Genomic DNA, 22,417 nt, shown 5'->3' with positions numbered 1-22,417 from the left:
AGTTTTCGAGAGTAAAACATGAAAGTCTGCAGACACCGTGGTTGAAGTAAAACCACAATGCTGGAGAAACTCAGCAGCTCAAACAGTGCAAGATACATAACCAATGTTTCTGGCTTGAGCATTTCATCAAGGTTATAACAAAATATAGGCAGAGACCCAAACAAAATGGTGGGGAGGTGGGGCAAGGGAAGGAGCACAGTCCCACAGGTAAGAGGTAATAGGTGGATAAAGGAGGGAAGGCACACCAGCCAACAAGGGGATGGGGTTGGCTCTGTGAATGGAGAGAGAAGGGGGAGGAGAGCTGGAAGAAAGAAGACAGAGGGATAGGGAAGAGAGGGAGAACGGGGAGTAGGCTAGCAGAAAGCGGAGAAGTCAATGTTAATGCAATCCAGTTGGAGAGTTCCCAGACATAAAATTAGGTGTTCCTCCTCCAATTTATAGGTAATCTTAGTTGGCCAGTACAAGAAGCCATGAACAGACGTCAGCATGTGAGTGGGGCACAGAAATGAAATAGTTGGCCATTGGGAGATTCTTGTCACCGTTGCAGACAGAGTGAAGGTGCTTTGCAAAGTGATCTCCCTGTCTGCAGCCAGTCTCTCCAATGTAGAAAACACAACAACCGGAGCACTGCATACCGTAGAATTAGACATTAAAAAGTAGAGCCCATCAAATATGGGATCTCAGAAAAGAAATAGCAAAGCTTAAAGAGATGTTATCTTTTTGCTTCTAAATGACAAGGCATCTAAGTATGTAACAATGGCACAAATCATTCCAGCAGCAGCTAGAAATCCAAAGGACATGCAGGCATTCAGGTACCGTGACACAATGTCCTAAACACCACCACAATTGTCATTCTGCTCCTTCACCAGACTCCAGATTGGCTACCTGCCTCACCAGTCCTATACACGCAAAGCTGTCATCAGAACTTGTATCCTATTCACTTTAATAATCACAAAACAGGGAGGGTTTATTTTAGTAACTTGCTTCTGCCTAATATGCCCATTGATTTGTTTCTTTTTCAATTATGTTTAATCATTTATCAAAATGATTTTAAATGACTCAATATCAAAGACAGAAAAATGTTTTAAGATTTACACGCTTTGACAGATGACAAAGTTTTGCCCCTCAGCCGAGCCTTCTACCAAGGATCGTACTGGTGTTCAGAGTATAACCGAGGTCTTGCTTTGCCTTAACAGCCAACTCCTGGGTGAAGGCGGCCAGTGAGATTAACCCTCTGTCTCCATTTTAGTCCAGACAGCAGGGACCTTGTGCAGTAATTTCAGGCTGTGTGCCATCCTAGCACGATCGCATTCAATGTACTGTAGAGAAAAGCAAGTTACCTTTTCCGCCAGCTCAGCAGCAGTTATATTGGGGTCATAAGGAATAGGGTCACCCAAATAGGTGCAAAACTTGACAGGAAATCCTCCATAAATAGGAACAAATGGCCATTTAAAATTTTCATACAACCATTTACAAATACCTGTTAAAGGATTAAAAGTGACAAAGTTAGACGGCTGACTAGAAGTGCATATCGTGGAGTCTCATTTCAATTTGAAAAGAATTAAAATATTCTAACTATTTGTCAACTCGAATTAAAATGTATTTGGTATAAAAATACATTTTACAATTTGATCTAAAAACCCACAAACAGATTATTTATATATGATGCCCACCGATTCCAGAATATTTTGTTACTTTGGCATGATTTTTTTTAAAAAGTGGTGCAAAATTGTGTCTCGGCTGAGAAACTTTCTGAACTGAATGGTTAACGCAATGGTTTATACAATGTTAAATATTCATTAAATTATAGAATTGTTGTTCCATTATTCCTATCCCCCAAATCTATTGCAATTTCCAGCAAATATTTATCCCTTATTCAACAAGGTTTTAAATTTAAACATTTTCAACAAGGTTTTAAATTTAGACATACAACACAATAACAGGCCATGTGGGCCCCCAAGTCCGTGCCGCCCAATTTACTCCCCATTGACCTATATCCCCAGTACGTTTTGAATGGTGAGAGGAAACCGTAGACCCTGGGGAAAACCCATGCAGACAGCGCGGGATTCGAACAACGGTCCCCATTGCTGGCGGTCTAAAGGCATTGTGCTAACTGCTACGCCAACTGTGTCGTCCATGTTGTTATAATTTCAAATTAGTATCAGGATTATTCTAATTTCAGATTTAAATTAATTTTGTTTATATGAGCACAATTTATATTATTAGAATGTACTAAATTCAAAAAGTTAAAAGTGAAATCATAATGCAACAATTCATGAAACTTGGTGAAAAAAATGTGGATTTTAACAGCATGTCAAATGTTTCTTCACAACTATTCACTTATTGTTTAATGTATTGTAAACTCCAGAGATGAGTAAATCTGGAGAAAAATCTGAGACAATTCAAAATAATAGATACCTATAAAACATTTCATCTTGCTTCTTGAATGTGAAGAATATTTCCAAGTGAATAAATATTAAAAATTGTGTCCTTTAACAATAAACAGCATTGCTAATATCTCATGCTAAAATACACAGTAGCAAAACTCAATGGAAGATATTTCTTACCAAAACATCCAAATGTTCTAAATCCTTCTCGAACATTCCGTGTAAACATCGGAATTATGGGCTAAAAAATGAAAATAATAATATAGAAGCACACAAATTGCATATATTTTTAGAAAAACATATTGCATCACTGAAAATCTTCATGAACTACATTTTAAACAGGAAGTGATTGTGACCAGCAGATTCCTTGAGTTATTCTATACCAAAATTTCCCAACTAGTTAATTGGTATCTGAAGCTCTTAGTATCCGGTGACACTACAAAATAACCATTCAGAAGAGGACTGATTGACATAAAGCAGGGTGGCATTTTGACATATAATATGAGGCTCTCGGAAATATGTTGGCTGAGACAGGCATTGTACCAAACAGTGCTCACAATGATAGTTTAGTGCTCGTGGCTTATGATAAGCCGTCTTGCAGCTCTCAAACATCTGAAGTTTACCGTATGTTGCTCTTACATTAAGCAGGTTTGGCCACCCTGATCTAAAGTATCATCTCTGCTTTTCTCTCCACAGTTGCTGCCTGATTTTATTTCTAACATTTGTAGTTTTTGCTCTTCATATGAATGTCCAGACCTGACTCAAAAGAGCAACACCATTCAAACTCCCTTCTGAACTGGACGCCAAAAATCAGACTGCCAAGAAATTAGCGTACATTTTTAAGCATAAATATTTTTCCTTTTTAATATATTTTTATTAATTTGAGAGAGAGTAATATTACGATGTAGTGAGCTGAGCGATCACGGCCCGGATGGGCCAAATCGCCACGGTGTACTCAATTGAGAAGATGTCGTGGGCTCTCCGAAATCTCGGGGCAGAAACACGTGCTGGCAAGATGCTTCGTGGATGTGCCGTGACGCCACTTCCGGTTTCGGGTTTTTCGCCAGAAGTGACGTGAAAGAGGGCGGATCACATGATTAAAGTCAGTCATTCTACTGACAGTTGTGAGTAATGTGCATTTATTTGCTACAACATATCATATGTAGAACAGAAAATAGTCTTCAATCTTAATGTATTAACATACAGAATATGAATCATAAGCTAATTGTACAGTTAATCATATTAATAATTAAAAACTAATTATGGAGCTTCCATTGATATTCTCTTTTAAGCATATGATTCTGAAAAGATGCCTAAATGAAATAATATCTGTACATAAAAAAAGCAAAATTAAAAAATGAATGAAAAATGGAAAAAAGGAGCGAGAAAGAAAAAGGAAAAAAACCCATACTAATCCTACTCTGTCCACTAAGCACAGTCAACCACAAAGGAAGAAAAAAAAAAGGAAAAATAAGCTAAGGATCGAGTATCGACCTCAGTACATCAAGTGAATAGCACCCAGAGCACCTAAATCTTATATAATCAAAGTTATTAATCCACAAATGGGTTCCATAGGGAGTTTTTCTGTCCCTGTTTAACGGGTTATGGCCTTCTCTACATTGTTGGCTAGAAGAGCCATCCTATTCAAATAGAAAGACTCGAGACCTCCAACAGTGTTTCAATGGTTTTCTCATAATATGTCATGCTTAAATTTAGAAAACATTAGATGTCATGTATTGGTGAAATTTGAAGATCTATGGTGACATTTTGTTTTATTTTCATGTGATTAGATGTACTCACTCTTCCAGATGAGATATAGTGATTGTTGTACCTTTTTTTTTAATTTACGGTAGGAACCAAAAACTACAAAACATATGTAACCCTCAGGATAAGATCCTCAGCTGTTTTTTGTTAGTTCTTTTTTAAATTAGAGTAGGTTAGGTGGGGTTTTTTTTAGTATAATACTTTTAATGCTTTTTTTAATTTTCAACTATTCCAATGGGAGGGGGGGCAAAATCAAGTTTATACTGTTTGATGTTTTATATTAATATGTGATACTGTATTTTCAGTTTTGTTCCCTTCATGGCATTGTATTTCCTATAAAAACCAATAAAATAGGAAATGAAAAAGGAAAATGGTTTCTTCTATAAAGACTGTATAATAAGAAGGAATGTTTTAAACAAATCAAGACAAACAATTGGAACTTTTTTTTTAAACTAAGGGAATGATAACTGAGAAGTATCAGGCTTTGAATTCAAATGCTTTTGATGATGCTTTCAGGGATCCAAAATATGTTCACAACAAATGAAATATTCCTGAAGTTAATTAACCTCAAAATCTGGGGATAATCTCAAAATCAGGGCATGATATAAATAAGAAATTAACATGGATATTTATGAAACATGGAAAATATTAATATCAGTATTTTTCCCTTGTATAATCATAAACTCAACACCGACTACGGACTCAACTCAAAGATGAAGCCTTCACTGAAGGAGAACAGGGGAAGCAACAACTACAGTTTGGAGGGTCAGAGCTCGTGACAGATGGGGAGACATTATCGTTCAGGCTGACAGCACTGCACCTGAATAATAATTATAGAATGCATAAGATTGACCAGTGGTTATGAAGAAATTTGACTGATTCACCAACAATTGGTTTCTAATTAACATCACAGATGAATTGCAAATACAAGGCTATTAAATCTAGTGACTTTGAAGTTACAACATGCTCCACATGATGAGTCACAATACTGGATGAAAATCAAGAGTCTGGTAAAGTAGTGTGAACAATGTTGCTCTCTATGTCACCAAGGTCAAGAAACTTAATGATTGCCACAAGTCAAGCTAGTTATTTGAATGAATGCAGACATGTGGAAGATTTATCTTAATTTATGAGATCAGTATTAATCTTACAAAGATTGGTGTTTCAGACTTATGTTATGATTAATCTTTAGGTTATTATATATATTTCTTCGTAAAGTTACTGTGTGGATTCGGAAACAGGGGAGAAACACAGAGAACACCATTTTAAAGAGACACTATGGCTCCTATTTCAAAACTGTAAACAGAGCCATAAAATTAGAGTTCATTGATCTACTGAAAGTCTGAAATAATGGATGTTTGCTCAGAAAGACAGTTGGAGTAGGCCATTTGCCAGATGAGTTGTGCTTTTGGGAAACTGAAATGAAACCAGTTTTTGTTCAAGCCAGTCATGTGAATAAAAATACTTCAAGAAGACAGCATTTTTAAGTTTCATCAGAGAATCATTTGCAGACAGAATTAGAGTGGTTTTGGGGAGGATGGGCACTTCAACTGCTTTTCTTGATCACGAAAGAGAGCAGTGCTACTATAGGTATTGTAATGGCCACTTGTTATTGACCCACATCTTGGTTAAAAAAAAAGTCATTCTTGCAGTTAGATAATAACTATTCAATGGTTATTTTGTTTAACCCTTACCTAGCTTTGTGAAAGCATCACAGAAATAACAAGATCCATAACCTCTACTCAAGAGAGGGCAATTGTGAAATCATTCAGATAAAGAAACATTTCTCTGAAAGCAACTCAACAAGAATTTGTGAGTTTTGAGAAGTCTGATGACGAGATGTCTCAAAATACTTCGTAATTACTTCTGAATATCAATTTAAAGATTCTAAGTTTAAACAGGATGTTTAAGACTGAATTTTGAATTTGTATCATCTTTTCAGCATTGTGCCTGAGCTGTAATGGTTTGGGATCTGCTGCACATAAATGGGTTAAGTTTAGAGTTAAGTAAGATTTTATATTATTAATAGTTATTAATAAAATTATTGTTTTGAAGATACCATCATCTTGGTGAATTTCTATTGCTACTAGTCTACATTGTAACAATTGGTTTGAAAGTACAACTATTTAACTGAGTCATTCCCAGATCTGGATTAATTTGGGTTCTATTTTTATAAAAGCTCCAGAAATCTTTTAAATTTATTGTGAGCAAATGAATATGAAGTCAGATGATTACTCACAACGCTCTTTAATTTAAATATATCCAATTAAAAATTAAGGTCCTTCTCCAGATTCTGATCATGATGAGTTTATTGACATATGCATTGTACAATTACAGCATAGTTAGAGCAGCATTGCTGTTAGCGTAACACTAATATTGCCAGTGACTTGGATTCAAATCCATCACTATCTGTAAGGAGTTTGTACATTCTCCCCATGTCTGCATGAGTTTCCTCCGGGTTCTCCAGTTTCTCCAACTATTCAAAAACATGCATTGTTTCTTGGTTAATTGGCGATTTTGGGAGGCATGGGTTCATGGGACTGGAGGGCCTGTTACTGTGTAGTATGTCCAAATTAAATTTTAATCAACTTAAGTATGCACATACACAAAAATTCTTACTTTTGCAGCTGAACAGATACTTCAATGAAAACTACAATCGCATATTTTAAATCAAAAAGAGATAAACAAAAAAAATAATAAACGTTCACAGTTACCATGAATGTAAGAAAACGAGGTGGCCTTACAATAATGCAGACAGGTCTTTTTGTGATGTTGGATTAATTTATGATTACTGTAGCATGGGGGAGGAGTTCAAGAACCTGCATGAAACTGTTCTTGAACCAAGAGGTGCTGGTTTTCAGGCTTCTATACTTTTTCCCCTCCAAAGATTGCGACCAAGGTCATAGTTAAAAAACACAGAAATGCTGGAGGAACTCAGCAGGTCTTGTAGCCTGCATAAGAGGTAAAGATATACAACAGATGTTTTAGGCCTGAGCCTTCCTTCAAGGTGTGAGTAAAAAGACATCTGAGTTAAAAGGTTGGGGAGATAAGAAGAACGGACAGGGGAAGAGTACAGACCACAGACAAAAAGTGTTCATTGGTATCAGGAGGACAGGAGAGAGGAAATGGGAGAATTGATTGGAAGAGAGGGAGTGGTTTTTGGCTCTGTCAAAGGAGACAGAGGGAAAATGAAAGAGAGATACAGAACTAAAGAAAAGAAAGGGGAAGATGGAGGGAGGGGTGGCTACACCAATCAGAGGTCGATATTAATAAGTACACACACCAAGATGCTGGAGGAACTCAGTGGTGTTTTCAGTATTTATAGGAGCCAAAAGATAACATTGCTGACATTTCACGCCTGAGCCCTTCTTTAAGGAAAAATCTGAAAAGGCAGAAGCAGGATACATCAGAAAAATTCAAACAATGCGGGAGGAATCCAGACCAGCAGAAGTTGTTAATTAGATAAGATAAGCGACTTGGTAGAATTTATCATGTCCATGCGAAAAGAGACAGGGAATGGAGAGACTATGGGGGAAGAAGGGGGTGGGGGGAGTTGCTCCAGCTTCAGTGTAAAATTCTCACTTAGTCCCTTATCACATCAAATTAACATCTTTTGTTGATCTGGATTCCTCCCCCATTGCTTGAATTTTGAGATTTTCTGATATACAGACAGTCCCTGGGATTGAAAACGCCTGATTTATGAACAACTCATACTTGCATACCAAGAAGCCGACCGGAAGGAGAATGCTGTGAACTTCCAGTATGAGTGTGGTTATACTATAGGGTACTCTTGCATGATGCTGAGGCTGCTATCAGGCAGCACAGTGAGAGAGTTGTGTACCGCATTTCAAGGGAACATTTGAAAGGGGGGGAGAGAGTGGCAGGCGAGCGGGGTGGGGGTGGGGGGAGAGAGGGGAGGGAGCAGCAGGCAAGCAGGAGGGAGAGGCGAGCGGGAGGAAGGCATAGGAGGGAGGGAGGCAAGCGAGCAGGCGGAAAGAGCAAAGATGGGGGAGGGCCATGGAGTTGCTGCCATTGCCCTGCTTCACAAGAAAGTAGCCCATTTCTCCATCTTAACTTTTAATCATGATCTTATAACTAAATGCAGTTACTTTTATCATTGCGTACAGTACTGTACTATTGCCTGTATTATTGTTATGTATTGTATCATCATGTTTAAGATGTTTCAGTGCATTGGGAAGTGTTTTATAAGCATATATACTAAGATAAACATTTAACAAACTGATGCTAAATAAAGACTGTATGTACTTGTACTGACTTACATACAAATTTGAATTACAGACAGACCTAGGCAACGGAACTCGGTTTTAGCCTGGGGACTGCTTGTATCCTGCTTCTGCCCTTTCTGATTTTCCCTTGAATAAAGGCGCAGGCCCGAAATATTGGCAATATATCTTTTTCTCCTATAGATGCTGAAAAAGACCGGCTGAGTTCCTCCATTATTTTGGAGTGTTTACTACAATCACAGAGCCTGTAGCCCTATTGTGTTTCACAAAGTCAATATTGATGCCAGCCAGATGCAAGGAAACAGATGGAATATTAGGATTGTTCATACAATATGCGGGTGGTCTCAGTCTGCCAGTGCACGAGACCATGGACAGATATGTCAGCAAGGGAATAAGGTGAGGAATTGAAATGAATGGCCGCTATTGTGGCAGACAGAGCTAAGGCACTCAACAAAGTGATCTCCAAGTCTGCATCCAGTCTCTCTGATGTTGAATAGACCACAAAAGGAGCACCGGATAAAGCAGATTCTCAAATGAAATGTTGCTTCACATGGAAGGATTGCTTGCGGCTCCAATTGGTGGAGAGGGAAGAGGTGTCGGTGCAAGTGGAGCACCTCCTGTGGTTACAGAGGTGGGTGCCAAGGGAATGATTGGTGGGAAGGGAGGAGTGGGCGAGGGAATCAGAGAGAGTATTGCAATTTGGCGGGGGGGGGGGGCAAGAGAAGGGAAGATATGTCTGGTGGTGGAATCACAGTAGTTGGAGGATATGTTAGATGCGGAGGCTGGTGGGTTAGGTGAGGAGAAGAGGAATCCTGTCCATGTTGGGCTTGGGAGCCGGAGGCAGCTAAGGAAGTTGAGTGGACAATAAAGGATATGCAGGTGTTGGCCAAGTTGATGGTGATACATTTTTTTTGATAAAGAAGGACATCTTGGATGATCTGGCATGGAAGACCTCATTCTGGGAGCAGAATGGTGGAGGAATAGAGAGAAAGGAACGGAATCCTTACAGGGCATGGAGGTTTAGTCGAGGTAGCTGTGGGAGTTGGTGGGTTTGTAGATGTTTCTCCCCTGCGATGGAGACAGAGATCAAGAAAGGAGAGAGTAATGTTCGAGATGAACCGATGGAATCTGAGAGTCGGGGTTGAAGTTGACAGCTAAATGGATAAAGCTGATGAGTTTATTATGGTGCATGAGGCAACACCAAAATGGTTGTCAATGTAGTGGAGGAAGAGTTGAGAAGCCTTGCTAGTAGTATGGATTGCTCCATAGAGCCAACAAAAAGGCAGGCATAGCTGGGGCCCATGTGGTTAACCTTTGACTAAAATTGGGATGTGCCAAAGGAGAAGTTATTGAGGGACAAGGACAACTGCTGCCAACTGGATGAGGGTGTTAGTGGAGGGGGACTGGTATGATCTGTTGTCGAGAAGGAAACAAAGGCCATTGAGGCCTTTGATGAGTAAAAGAGATATCCAGTGATTGGATGTCCATGGTAAAGATAAAGCAGTCATATTCAGGGAACTGGAAGTTTCATGGTAAAGATGTGGGTGATGGGAACTCTATGATATTTCATGAACAAGCATCTTACATAGACATTTTCAATGAATGTGAGAAATTGGCTAGCTTTCCTGCCTTGTGTTCCTGGGCATTTGAATGACCAAACCAGGTTGGGCGGCAACCATTCACTATTATTTTCCATCGTGCTCATGTAGAGGTTTGATAGAGTATTTGATGACATACCAAATATCCTCAGACTTATTAGAAAGTTCAAAAAAAAGACAAAGCTTCACAAATATAAAGCATAAGAAATAGAAGATAAAGTTGCAGAAGAGAAAGATGATACCCAAGAAGGAAAAAGTAAAAACAATGGGGAAAAAAAAAGAAGTCACCGGAAAAGAAAGAAGGCCTTACTTGCATGAAGGAACAGGGAGTCGTGGTGGCGAAGAGCGCCTGATCCCCGAGGTTGCTGCCGGCCCATGGAGTTGCGACTCCCTGACCAGTGGACTGCAAAAATGGCTCTCTTAGCCAAACAAAAGGGCACAATCAAAGGTAAAAGGAAACACCGATGGGAGGGGGGCTCAGCTGAAGAGCACGCAACCACCGCGCAACCAGCTGAGGGATGCCCGACACCAGGGCTCTCAGCTGGAAGATGAGGAAGGTGGCAGGAGAGGGAGTGAGGAACCAGACGAGGAAGAAAGTCGACGGGGTGAATGGCAAGAGGAGCAGTAGCAAGAGGCCCGACAGATGAGCAGCCCAGGAGGGGAGGATCAACAACAAGAGGCCAAGCAAGAAGAGACCTGACAAAGTGATACAAGCAACTCATCAGGAGAATCAAAAGACACACAGATACAAAGAAGAGAAGAAGACACAAACACAGGTACAGACACAGAAGAAGAGGAGGAAGAAGAAGACCAAGATCTTCACAGAGAAACAGAAGGTAAAACAGATGGACAGAATATAGATAAAGCTTTTTTTGAAGAACAAATGAGAGCATCAAAAGAATGGTTGTCATTAGAATTTAGTGCAATTAAAAGAAAAATGAAAAAACAGAAGATAAAATGCAAAGTTTAGAATCGGTCATGACAGAAATAGAGAAAAGAGTAGAAAATGTGGAAGAGCAAGAAACGGCTGTAGAAATGGAAGTAAATTACTTAAGAGGAAAATTGGAAGAAAATGACCAAAAAAATTAAAGAGATACAAGAAAATTATCTCAGAAAATTGCTATGTTGGAAAATTATAGTAGGTGAAACAACATAAAAATAATGGGCCTGAAGGAGGGTGAAGAAGGGACAGATGTGAAGGAATTTATAAAAGGATGGATCTCAAAGGTCCTGGGAATGACAAAAATGCAGAAAGAAATGGAAATAGAAAGGGCACACAGAGCATTAGCTCCGAAACACAGGCACATCAAAAACCAAGATCCATCTTAGTAAAATTTTTGAGATATACAACAAGAGAAAATATACTGGAGCGGGTAAGGAATAAAGTTAGAGAAGATAATAAACCATTTGAGTACAAGGGTCAAAAAATATTTTTTTACCCAGACATAAGTATTGAACTCTTAAAGAAGAGGAAAGAGTTTAATACAGCAAAATAGATTCTATGGAAAAAAGGTTATAAATTCCAGTTAAGCCATCCAGCCGTGCTTAAAATATTTATACCCGGGGAGCAAAACAGACTGTTCTCGGATCCGGAGGAAGCACAAGAATTTGCAGAGCATTTGCAGGATAGAAGGAGAGATGAAAAGATGTAATAAGAATGAAGAACGGTGATAAAGTATATATAAAGCTGTAAAAACAATGTATTCGTAAAGAACTAATGAGGGAAAAGAGAGGAGAAGGAAGGAAGTAAGGGGAAAAAGGGAGAGCTTTGTTACATGTGAAAAATTTTCTAGGGGGGGGTTGGGGGGGGGGAAGAGAGAGAATAACTGTAACTGTGAAATCAGTTGACGCTTGCGAGAAAGATCACAATCCAAATGGAAAAGGGAGTTATGGTTGCCCGGCAAGGGATAAGGGGAAATTCGGGGGGGTGGTATTTGGGGTTAAGGTAATAATGGGTATATGAATTGTTGGAATATTTTATGTTTTAAATGTGTTGTCATACATTGAGTTTAAAAGGGAAAAATGAGAGATGAAAATGGGAAGAAGGGAGATGGAGGTGGTAAGGAAGTGGAAAACAGGTGTAAACAAGATTATAAGATGGCCACGTTGAAGTATATGACTACAAACATTAATGGAATACATAACCAAATTAAAAGGAAGAGGCTATTAAATTTACTGAAAAAATAAAAAATAGATATAGCATTTGTGCAGGAAACACATCTAATTGAAGTGGAACATAACAAATTAAAGCATCATATAATTCAAAAGCTAGAGGTGTAGACATACTAGTTAACAAAAATGTACCAATCAAAATAGATGAGGAAATAATAGATCCAGCAGGGAGGTATGTAATGATAAAGTGTCAGATATACTCAGAATCTTGGAATTTGCTCAATATATATGCACCTAATGAGGAGGATCAAAAGTTGATGCAGGATATTTTTTTTTAAAGATTGCAGATGCACAAGGAAATATATTGATAGGAGGGGATTTTAACCTTAATTTGGATCCAATGTTGGATGAAACTGGACAAAAGACAAGCAAAAAGAATAAAGTAGCTAAATTTATGGTTAAATCAATGCAGGAAATGAAACTTATGGATATATGGAGGAGGCAACACCCAAGAGAGAAGGAATATTCATATTATTCGAGTAGGCATAAAACATACTCAAGGATTGATATGTTTTTGTTGTCAGCCCATATTCAAGGGAGAGTTAGGAAAACTGAGTATAAAACTAGACTACTATCTGATCATTCACCCCTGTTATTAGTAATAGAAATGAAAGACATCCCACCAAGAACATGGAGGTTAAACTCCATGCAACTTAAAAGGCAGGAATTTAGAGAGTTTATTGAACGCCAAATTAAAACACATTTTGAAATAAACATGAAATCAGTGAAAGACAAATTTATATTATGGGACGCAATGAAAGCCTTCATTAGAGGGCAGATAATAAGTTATGTATCTAAGATGAAAAAGGACTATAATCAGGAAATAGAGCAGTTGGAAAGGGAGATAGTAAGTACAGAAAAGGGATAGTAAAAAGGGATGATATAATGAAAGAGAGAGAATTAGCAGACAAAAAAAATAAAATACAAAACATTACAAACATACAATGTGGAGAAGAACATAATGAAAACAAACCAAAAGTATTACGAACTGGAAGAAAAAACACATAAAATATTAGCCTGGCAACTTAAAACAGAACAAGCTAAAAGAACTGTATTGGCATCTAGTAAAAAGGACAAACAAATTACATATAACCAAATAGAGATTAATGAAAACTTGAAGGAATTTTATGAACAATTATACCAAACTGAGAATGAGAGGAAGGATGATAAAATAGAAGAGTTTTTAGCTAAAATTGAACTGCCAAAATTGCAAGAAGAGGAACAAAACAAACTGATAAAACCATTTGAAACAGAGGAAGTACAGGATATATTAAAAAAGCTGCTGAGCAATAAAACACCAGGAAAGGAAGGATTTCCAACAGAACTCTATAAAACATTTAAAGAGTTATTAATTCCTCCTCTCCTGGAAGTAATGAACCAGATAGAAGAAACACAAAACTTGCCAAATTCATGTAAGACAGCAATAATCACAGTAATACCAAAGACGGGGAAAGATCCATTAACACCAGCATCATATAGACCAATATCGCCACTTAACTCAGATTATAAGATAATAGCAAAATTATTAGCAAACAGATTGGCCGATTGTGTACCAAAAATAGTAAAACAAGATCAAACTGGATTTAATAAGAAAAAACGAACAATGGATAATGTCTGCAAACTTATTAATCTAATTCATGCAAGGAATGAATCTAGTTCAAGGAAATAAGAAACCAACAATGGCTGTTGGTTTGATAATGTCTTTGATAGAGTAAAGTGGAACTATTTTTTTAAAGTATTACAGAGGTTTAATCTACCAGAAAAATATATTAATTGGATTAAAGCATTGTATAATGGACCTTTGGCGAAGGTAACAGTAAATGGATATGTATTGAGCCAATTTAAATTAAGTAGGTCAATGAGACAGGGATGTTCATTATCCCCCTCATTGTTCGCCTCATCAATAGAACCATTGACAGAACTGATAAGAACAGAAAATAAAAGAAAAGTGATAAAAATAAAGGAGAAGGAGTATAAAACCAACTTATTTGCAGATGACATCATAATATATCATTATTGAATGAAGATCTACCGGGACCAAAGCCTGAAGGGGGCGTACAAAATCAGTGAACCGGTGCAGACTCGAAAGGCCAAAATGGCCTGTTTCCGCTCCGTAAATGGTTATATGGTTATATAAGAAATTGAAGGAATATGGAGAAATATCAGGGTATAAGATCAATGCAAATAAAAGTGAAGTGATGGCAATGAATAATGTGGATTATACAGAATTTTAAAAAGAATCACCATTTAAATGGCAAACACAAGCAATCTGATACCTAGGGATCAGGTTAGATAATAACTTAAGCCACTTGTTCAAACTAAATTATCAGCCACTAATAAAGAAATTGCAGGAAGATTTAGAACATTGGAAAGAATTACCGCTAACGTTGATAGGGAAGGTATATTGCATTAAAATAAATGTGTTCCCAAGGATACAATACTTATTTCAATCGTTACCAATTCCCTTAACAGAGAAATTCTTTAAGGAACTAAAGAGAATAATAAGGAAATTCTTGTGGAAAGGGGCTAAACTGAGGGTAGATAAATTAACAGAGAGGTATAACCAAGGTGGTTTGCAGTTACAAAACTTTAAAAATTATTATAGAGCTGCACCATTAAGGCATTTATCAGACTTTTACCAGACAAGGGAAAAACCAGACTGGACTAAGATAGAACTAGATAAAATAGGGGAGAAGGGTACCGGAACATATAAGTGGGATGAAAAACTGGTGCAATATAAAAGCTCACCAGTAGTGCATCATTTACTTAATATATGGAAGAAGATCTACTTAGAAAGGAAAAAAATGAATTACCAAATACCAAAATTGTTATTGACACAAAACCCATTAATCCCTTTTACAATAGATAACCTTTCCTTTAGAGAATGGGAGAGAAAAGGAATCAAAAGAATAGAAAATTGTTTTTTGGGAAATAATTTATTAACATTTGAACAGTTGAAGTACAAATATGGAATAACTCATGGTATAATGTTTGCATATCACCAAATGAAAACTTATTTAAAGGATAAATTGGGAAACAGACTGAGATTACCAGAAGGAACCAGCTTTGAATATGTGATTACAGACACAATGATAATTAAAAGATTTATAATGAACATGTACATTAAGCTGCAAGATAAGGAAAATGATGAAATAAGCTATAAACCTAAAAAAAGTGGTGAAAGGATTTAAACATAAAGGTTAAAAAAAATGAAGCATGGGAAAAGTTATATTCTGTAACTATGAAGAATACAATAACCACAAGGTTACGCATGATACAGTATAATTGGTTACACAGGGTATATATTACTCCTCAAAAATTAAAAGAATGGGATCCAACATTATCAGATAGATGTTTTCGCTGTAAGAAGGAAATGGGAACAACAATACCTGCAATTTGGGCATGTATGAAAGTGAATACGTTTTGGGAAGATCTAAATCAGATATTAAATAAAATCATAAAAAATAACATAGCAAAAAAACAAGAGATTTTTCTTTTAAGTAACACAAGAAGTAATGAATTAGGCCTCAAATTGGAAAAAGAGCAAAAAAGATTCATTATGATAGCCTTAGCAGTAGCAAAAAAGTGTATAATGTTAACTTCGAAAATGGAAGAGAGCCTGAGAGTACAGCAATAGTACATGGAAATGAATAAATGTATTCCATTGGAAAAAAATAACATAATTTTAAAAATAAAGTCACATTATTTGAACAAATTTGGGAAACAATACATGGAACATAACAGGGAGAGCTTGCCTCAGACTTCCACCCCCTATAATGATAAGAAGACAAAACTATTTGATTCAGTGTGTAAAAGCAGATGACACATTTTTCTTGATTATTTTTCATTGTGTGAAGATTGTTTTATGGTTTTATTGTATTGTATATGTTGAATATTTATTGGTCTTGGGGGGGGGGAGGGAGGGTAGGGGGAAAAAAGGGAGAAAATGCCACTGTGTATATTTAATGAGAAACGTTTGTATATATTTTGGTTGATATGGTTCACAGTGTGAAAAATAAAAAAATATTTCAAAAAAGACATTAGAAAGTAGAGGTGTTGGTGCCTTTTCATGGCTGTCTCTACTTGGTGGCTCCAGAAGAGGCCTTCTAATATATGGACCCCAAAGAACTTCAATGTTCAAACCTTGCTAGATTAATAGTATTTTGTTTGAAAATCCAAATTCTGGTGAAGATGTGCTTGGTAAGTCAGACCTTTCAAGATGAAATCTTGAGTACAGAATTTGTATGCTCCTGTCAAAATTAAAGACATGACTGACAGACAGAGGGAATTTTGGTTTTCAAAAGATATTGAGGCCCTAGTTAAAAAGGAGGTGCACAGCAGGAATAAGCTGCAAGCAACAAATTCAGTACTTGAGGAGTGTAAGAAATGCAAGAAAAAGCTTAAGAAGGAAACCAACAGGGCCAAAAAAAAGCCATAGAATAATTTTTTTAAAAAATCACAATATTATGAACAAAAGGATAGCAAGAAAAAAATTGGTCCTCTTGAAGATCAGAGTGGAGTCGAAAGAGATGGAGAAAATTATAAATTGATTTTGGCATCTGTATCAACTCAAGAGATAGGAACAGTGCCCTCCATAATGTTTCGAACAAAGGCGCTTTTTTAAAATTATACTTTTCCCCCTGTGCTCCAGTTTTAAATTTGTCATCAAACAATTGTTACAGAGTTTTGTGTCGTGCATTGCCTATGCGTTGTGTGGTTTTGTGTTGGAAAGTGACAGTTTGCCTTAGAGAGCCAAGGTGAAAGTGGACTGCTGAGAGAGTGGGAGACAGACTGGGCATGTGCAGAAGATGACCTATAAATTTCTGGACTTGGACGACAAACCACCACTGGGTGTGGCTGTGAAGTGGAAGGAGGCCCAAGTCTAGGAGGCAGTTTACAATGTTGGGCATGAACCTTCTGAAGGCAGTCAGAAGGATCCGGACCAAGCCATTGTTCCTCTCTCTGCAAGCAACACAAGAAGACAACTTCGAATTTTGTGCTCTCTCTCATAGATCTTTTGGCTTCAGTTTACCAAATAAACTGAATTTTGATTAGCATCTTTGCTTCAGTTGAGATTGAAATTTTGTGAGTCTTGTGTGTTTTGTGTCTAAGTTTTTCTGTGAGCTGATTGGAAATATAACTTAGACTTTAATTACATATGCTATATTTAGACTGGGGAATTTATTAGTTGTACACTTTTATAGAAATTTGCATAGTAATCAGTGGGCATTGTTATAAAAGGGGGGATTTTTGAACTAAAGTTTGAAGGTGAATTTTTGTTAATAAAGTAATTGTTCATCTTTCTTTTCTTTGGCTTGGCGGACGAAGATTTATGGAGGGGGTAAAAGTCCACGTCAGCTGCAGGCTCGTTTGTGGCTGACAAGTCCGATGCGGGACAGGCAGACACGGTTGCAGTGGCTGCAGGAGAAAAATGGTTGGTTGGGGTTGGGTGTTGGGTTTTTCCTCCTTTGCCTTTTGTCAGTGAGGTGGGCTCTGCGGTCTTCTTCAAAGGAGGTTGCTGCCCGCCAAACTGTGAGGCGCCAAGATGCACGGTTTGAGGTGATATCAGCCCACTGGCGGTGGTCAATGTGGCAGGCACCAAGAGATTTCTTTAGGCAGTCCTTGTACCTTTTCTTTGGTGCACCTCTGTCACGGTGGCCAGTGGAGAGCTCGCCATATAACACGATCTTGGGAAGGCGATGGTCCTCCATTCTGGAGACGTGACCCACCCAGCGCAGCTGGATCTTCAGCAGCGTGGACTCGATGCTGTCGACCTCTGCCATCTCGAGTACTTCGATGTTAGGGATGAAAGCGCTCCAATAGATGTTGAGGATGGAGCGGAGACAACGCTGGTGGAAGCGTTCTAGGAGCCGTAGGTGATGCCGGTAGAGGACCCATGATTCGGAGCCGAACAGGAGTGTGGGTATGACAACGGCTCTGTATACGCTTATCTTTGTGAGGTTTTTCAGTTGGTTGTTTTTCCAGACTCTTTTGTGTAGTCTTCCAAAGGCGCTATTTGCCTTGGCGAGACTGTTGTCTATCTCATTGTCGATCCTTGCATCTGATGATATGGTGCAGCCGAGATAGGTAAACTGGTTGACCGTTTTGAGTTTTGTGTGCCCGATGGAGATGTGGGGGGGCTGGTAGTCATGGTGGGGAGCTGGCTGATGGAGGACCTCAGTTTTCTTCAGGCTGACTTCCAGGCCAAACACTTTGGCAGTTTCCGCAAAGCAGGACGTCAAGCGCTGAAGAGCTGGCTCTGAATGGGCAACTAAAGCGGCATCGTCTGCAAAGAGTAGTTCACGGACAAGTTTCTCTTGTGTCTTGGTGTGAGCTTGCAGGCGCCTCAGATTGAAGAGTCTGCCATCCGTGCGGTACCGGATGTAAACAGCGTCTTCATTGTTGGGGTCTTTCATGGCTTGGTTCAGCATCATGCTGAAGAAGATTGAAAAGAGGGTTGGTGCGAGAACACAGCCTTGCTTCACGCCATTGTTAATGGAGAAGGGTTCAGAGAGCTCATTGCTGTATCTGACCCGACCTTGTTGGTTTTCGTGCAGTTGGATAATCATGTTGAGGAACTTTGGGGGACATCCGATGCGCTCTAGTATTTGCCAAAGCCCTTTCCTGCTCACGGTGTCGAAGGCTTTGGTGAGGTCAACAAAGGTGATGTAGAGTCCTTTGTTTTGTTCTCTGCACTTTTCTTGGAGCTGTCTGAGGGCAAAGACCATGTCAGTAGTTCCTCTGTTTGCGCGAAAGCCGCACTGTGATTCTGGGAGAATATTCTCGGCGACACTAGGTATTATTCTATTTCGTAGAATCCTAGCGAAAATTTTGCCTGCAATGGAGAGCAGCGTGATTCCCCTGTAGTTTGAGCAATCTGATTTCTCACCTTTGTTTTTGTACAGGGTGATGATGGTGGCATCACGAAGGTCCTGAGGTAGTTTTCTTTGGTCCCAACAAAGCTTGAAAAACTCATGCAGTTTGGCATGCAGAGTTTTGCCGCCAGCCTTCCAGACCTCTGGGGGGATTCCATCCATACCTGCTGCTTTGCCACTTTTCAGTTGTTCGATTGCCTTATATGTCTCATCCTGGGTGAGGGCCTCATCCAGCTCTAGCCTTAGGGGCTGTTGAGGGAGCTGGAGCAGGGCGGAATCTTGGACTGAGCGGTTGGCACTGAAAAGAGATTGGAAGTGTTCTGACCATCGGTTGAGGATTGAGATCTTGTCGCTGAGGAGGACTTTGCCGTCTGAGCTGCGCAGCGGGCTTTGGACTTGGGGTGAGGGGCCGTACACAGCCTTTAGAGCCTCGTAGAAACCCCTGAAGTCGCCAATGTCCGCGCTGAGCTGGGTTCGTTTGGCGAGCCTAGTCCACCACTCATTTTGGATCTCCCGGAGTTTGCGCTGAAGATGGCTGCATGCGCGACGGAAGGCTTGTTTCTTCTCTGGGCAGGATGGCTTTGTAAGGTGAGCCTGGTGGGCAGCTCGCTTCTTTGGCAGCAGCTCCTGGATTTCCTGGCTGTTTTCGTCAAACCAGTCCTTGTTTTTCCTGGAGGAGAAGCCCAGTCGGCAAAGACTCAGAAACTTGGCCAGGAATCCTGGGCAAGCATGGCGTCGGCAAGTGCAACGACAATGGTGCCTCCTGTTGGAGCTCTGCGCAGAACAGCGGCTTGTCATTACAAACACCCTTTTTCAGCAGAGGGACAGCCTTAAGACTACCTGGATGCATCCCCGATCCAAACACTGGCACCTCCTGGACTACATCCTGGTGCGAGAAAGTGACAAATGAGATGTGCTCCACACCAGGGTCATGCCCAGCGCGGAATGCCACACTGGCCACCGGCTGGTTCGCTGCAAGCTCAACCTTCACTTCAAGCCAAAGCCCAGGAACGGTAAAGCCCCCAGAAAGAGGTTCAATGTTGGAAACCTGCAGTCAGACGAAGCGAGAGGAAACTTCCAGGCAAACCTCAAAGCAAAGCTCGACGATGCAACCCGGCTCACGGACCCGTCCCCTGAAACCCTCTGGGATCAGTTGAAGACTACCATACTGCAATCCACTGAAGAATTGTTCATCTTTACCCCTGTGTGATATGCCTTCTTTGTGGTTGCTGGTTTGATCTTGTTACATAATTTGGGAGCATCGTCCGGGATCAAACCAATTTGGAAGCTTTAGGAGCGATTGACTTGTGCTTCGTTATCAGTCTGACTCAACCTCCAGCTTGAAATTAAAAATAAACGGTTAGTGTATAAATCACCAGCAGAAAAGCCAGTAACTATGAATATTGACCAGAACATAGCTAACCCTTCAGTGATTAATTTAAAAATGGCTAAAAAGTCAGAACTGATGGTTATAGTTGGCAAGTTAAAACTTCTTACAGTAAGAACTGGGGTGAAAAAAAAGGAAATTGCCCAAAAGATTGTTAAGCACTATGTAAGAAAGGGGGTATTTGAAGAACCTGCATTAGAACAGTTTCCAAAAGAGAAAACTTCAGAGGAAGTAAAGTTGGCTTTGAGAAAACTGGAGTTAGAGGAAAAAAAAGAGAGGCAGAAAGGAAAGCCGACGGGAAGCAGTAAGGCAGGCAGAAATGGAGGAGCGAGAGAAAGAATGGAAGCATGAGCTGGAACTAGCTAAATTAAAGCTGACCTTAACGCAAGGAGTGTGAGAAACCCAAAACCCATGTGCTGGTCAGGAGGTTTCTGGTCAGTAGAGAAATGAGGTTAGTTCCTCCATTTGAGGAAGCTGAAATAGACCTGTATTTTCAGGATTTTGAGAAAGTAGCTGTAAATTTAAAATGGCCACCAGACCAATTTAATGGTCACTCCTGCTACAAAGTGTTCTTAAAGGGGAAGCCCAACAGGTGTATCATGTCTCACAGTACAACAAGCAGCTGATTACGAATTTGTAAAGCAAGCTATACTCTGATCTTATGAACTAGTCCCAGAGGCTTATAGACAAAAGTTCAGGAGTTTAAAAAAAAAGCAGCAACCCAATCTTACCTGGATTTTGCTTATAGGAAGGTTGTGTGTTTTGATCGGTTGTGTGTCGCAATGAAAGTAGAAAATAACTTTGATTTATTGAGGGAAATGATTCTGATTCAGGAGATTAAAAATTGTGTTCCTGACGATATTCAACTGTATTTGGCAGAGAAAAATATAAAAAGTTGGCTAAATTCGCAGAGGAATATGCAGTAAACCCACAAGCCTAAGTGGATACGAGGAAAAACCTTTCAAAGGAATACTGCTGATAATCCAAGTAGAGTAGAAAGAAAATCTAGAAGTGAGGTTAAAGGAAGAGAGGAAGAGAAATGGGTGAAGGAAAAATTTTTGAGTGTTATTTGCCACTATTGTAAAGAAGCCAGGGCACATAATAGCAAATTGTCCTGAACTGAAAAGGAAGAAAGAGAAAGGGGTGGTACCAACTGTCTGTGTTCAGAGTGAGAAAGTTAGGGATATTTTTAAACCATTCATGACTGAAGGTTTCATTTTGGTTAAAGAGGGATCCAAACAAGTGCCAGTTAAAATCCTGCGGGATACTGGAGCAGCCAATCGCTTGTATTAAGCAATGTTTTGAATTTTGTTGAGGAGACCAATACTGGAGATGTGAATTTAATTAAAGGCATTGGTGGTGAAGCAGAGCCTATACCTTTGTATAAAATAGTGATGAAATCAGACTTAGTTAATGGCCGGTTACGATAGGGATAAGATCAAGTCTGCCAGTGGATGGAGTTTCTCTTTTGTTAGGGAATGATTTAGCAGAGGGTAAAGTTATACCAGCTGTGAAACTCACAAGTAAGCCATTGGTTTATGAGTCCGAAAAGGATTTGAAAATCTACCCTGCGTGTGCCATTACTAGAGCCATGTCTAGAAAAAAGGTAGAGGTAGAGAAAGTCTGTGATGATCCTGTAGTGGAGGCAAGCATTGAGGACAAACCTAAGGATCCAGCTTTGCTGCTGTCAAAAGAATTAATAGCCAGACAAAAGCATGATCCTGATCTTGCTGGGATAAGAGATAAGATTCTGTCTAACCAGGAAATTGAAACTGTGCCAGAAGGTTTCTTTGCTCAAGATGGAATATTGATAAGAAAGTGGAGACCACAAGTGATACCTGCCAGTGAAAACTGGGTGGTAATAAGGCAAGCTGTAATTCCCAAAACTTACAGGAATGAAATATTAAAGTTGGCTCATAGTACACCTTTAGGAGATCATCTTGGAGTGAAGAAGATGGTAGAAAAGAAAAGGAAACAGTTTTATTGGCCG

At 39.2% G+C, this 22,417-nt stretch overlaps 1 protein-coding gene across 4 annotated transcripts in view; it reads right to left on the bottom strand.

Moving 5' to 3' along the window:
* tmem68 (transmembrane protein 68) overlaps positions 1 to 22,417 on the bottom strand; it is a 59,783-nt gene that overhangs the window by 7,329 nt on the left and 30,037 nt on the right. For 2 of the 4 annotated variants that reach the window (XR_011352318.1, XM_069921483.1), the window contains exons 5-6: positions 2,568 to 2,628; positions 1,341 to 1,480 (exon numbers count right to left, since the gene is read on the bottom strand). The exons of 1 other annotated variant lie outside the window; for it this stretch is intronic. Coding sequence is in view for 2 of the 3 variants with exons in the window: in XM_069921483.1 (XP_069777584.1) it covers positions 1,341 to 1,480; positions 2,568 to 2,628 (201 nt within the window). In the remaining variant the exon portion in view is untranslated. The remainder of the gene's footprint in view (positions 1 to 1,340; positions 1,481 to 2,567; positions 2,629 to 22,417) is intronic. One more of the 4 variants, XM_069921484.1, reaches the window with a different exon arrangement.

Source organism: Narcine bancroftii, chromosome 2 (genome assembly GCF_036971445.1).
Source record: "Narcine bancroftii isolate sNarBan1 chromosome 2, sNarBan1.hap1, whole genome shotgun sequence".
In the NCBI taxonomy this organism is placed as follows: domain Eukaryota; kingdom Metazoa; phylum Chordata; class Chondrichthyes; order Torpediniformes; family Narcinidae; genus Narcine; species Narcine bancroftii.
This window is presented reverse-complemented; position numbering and strand designations above follow the sequence as displayed.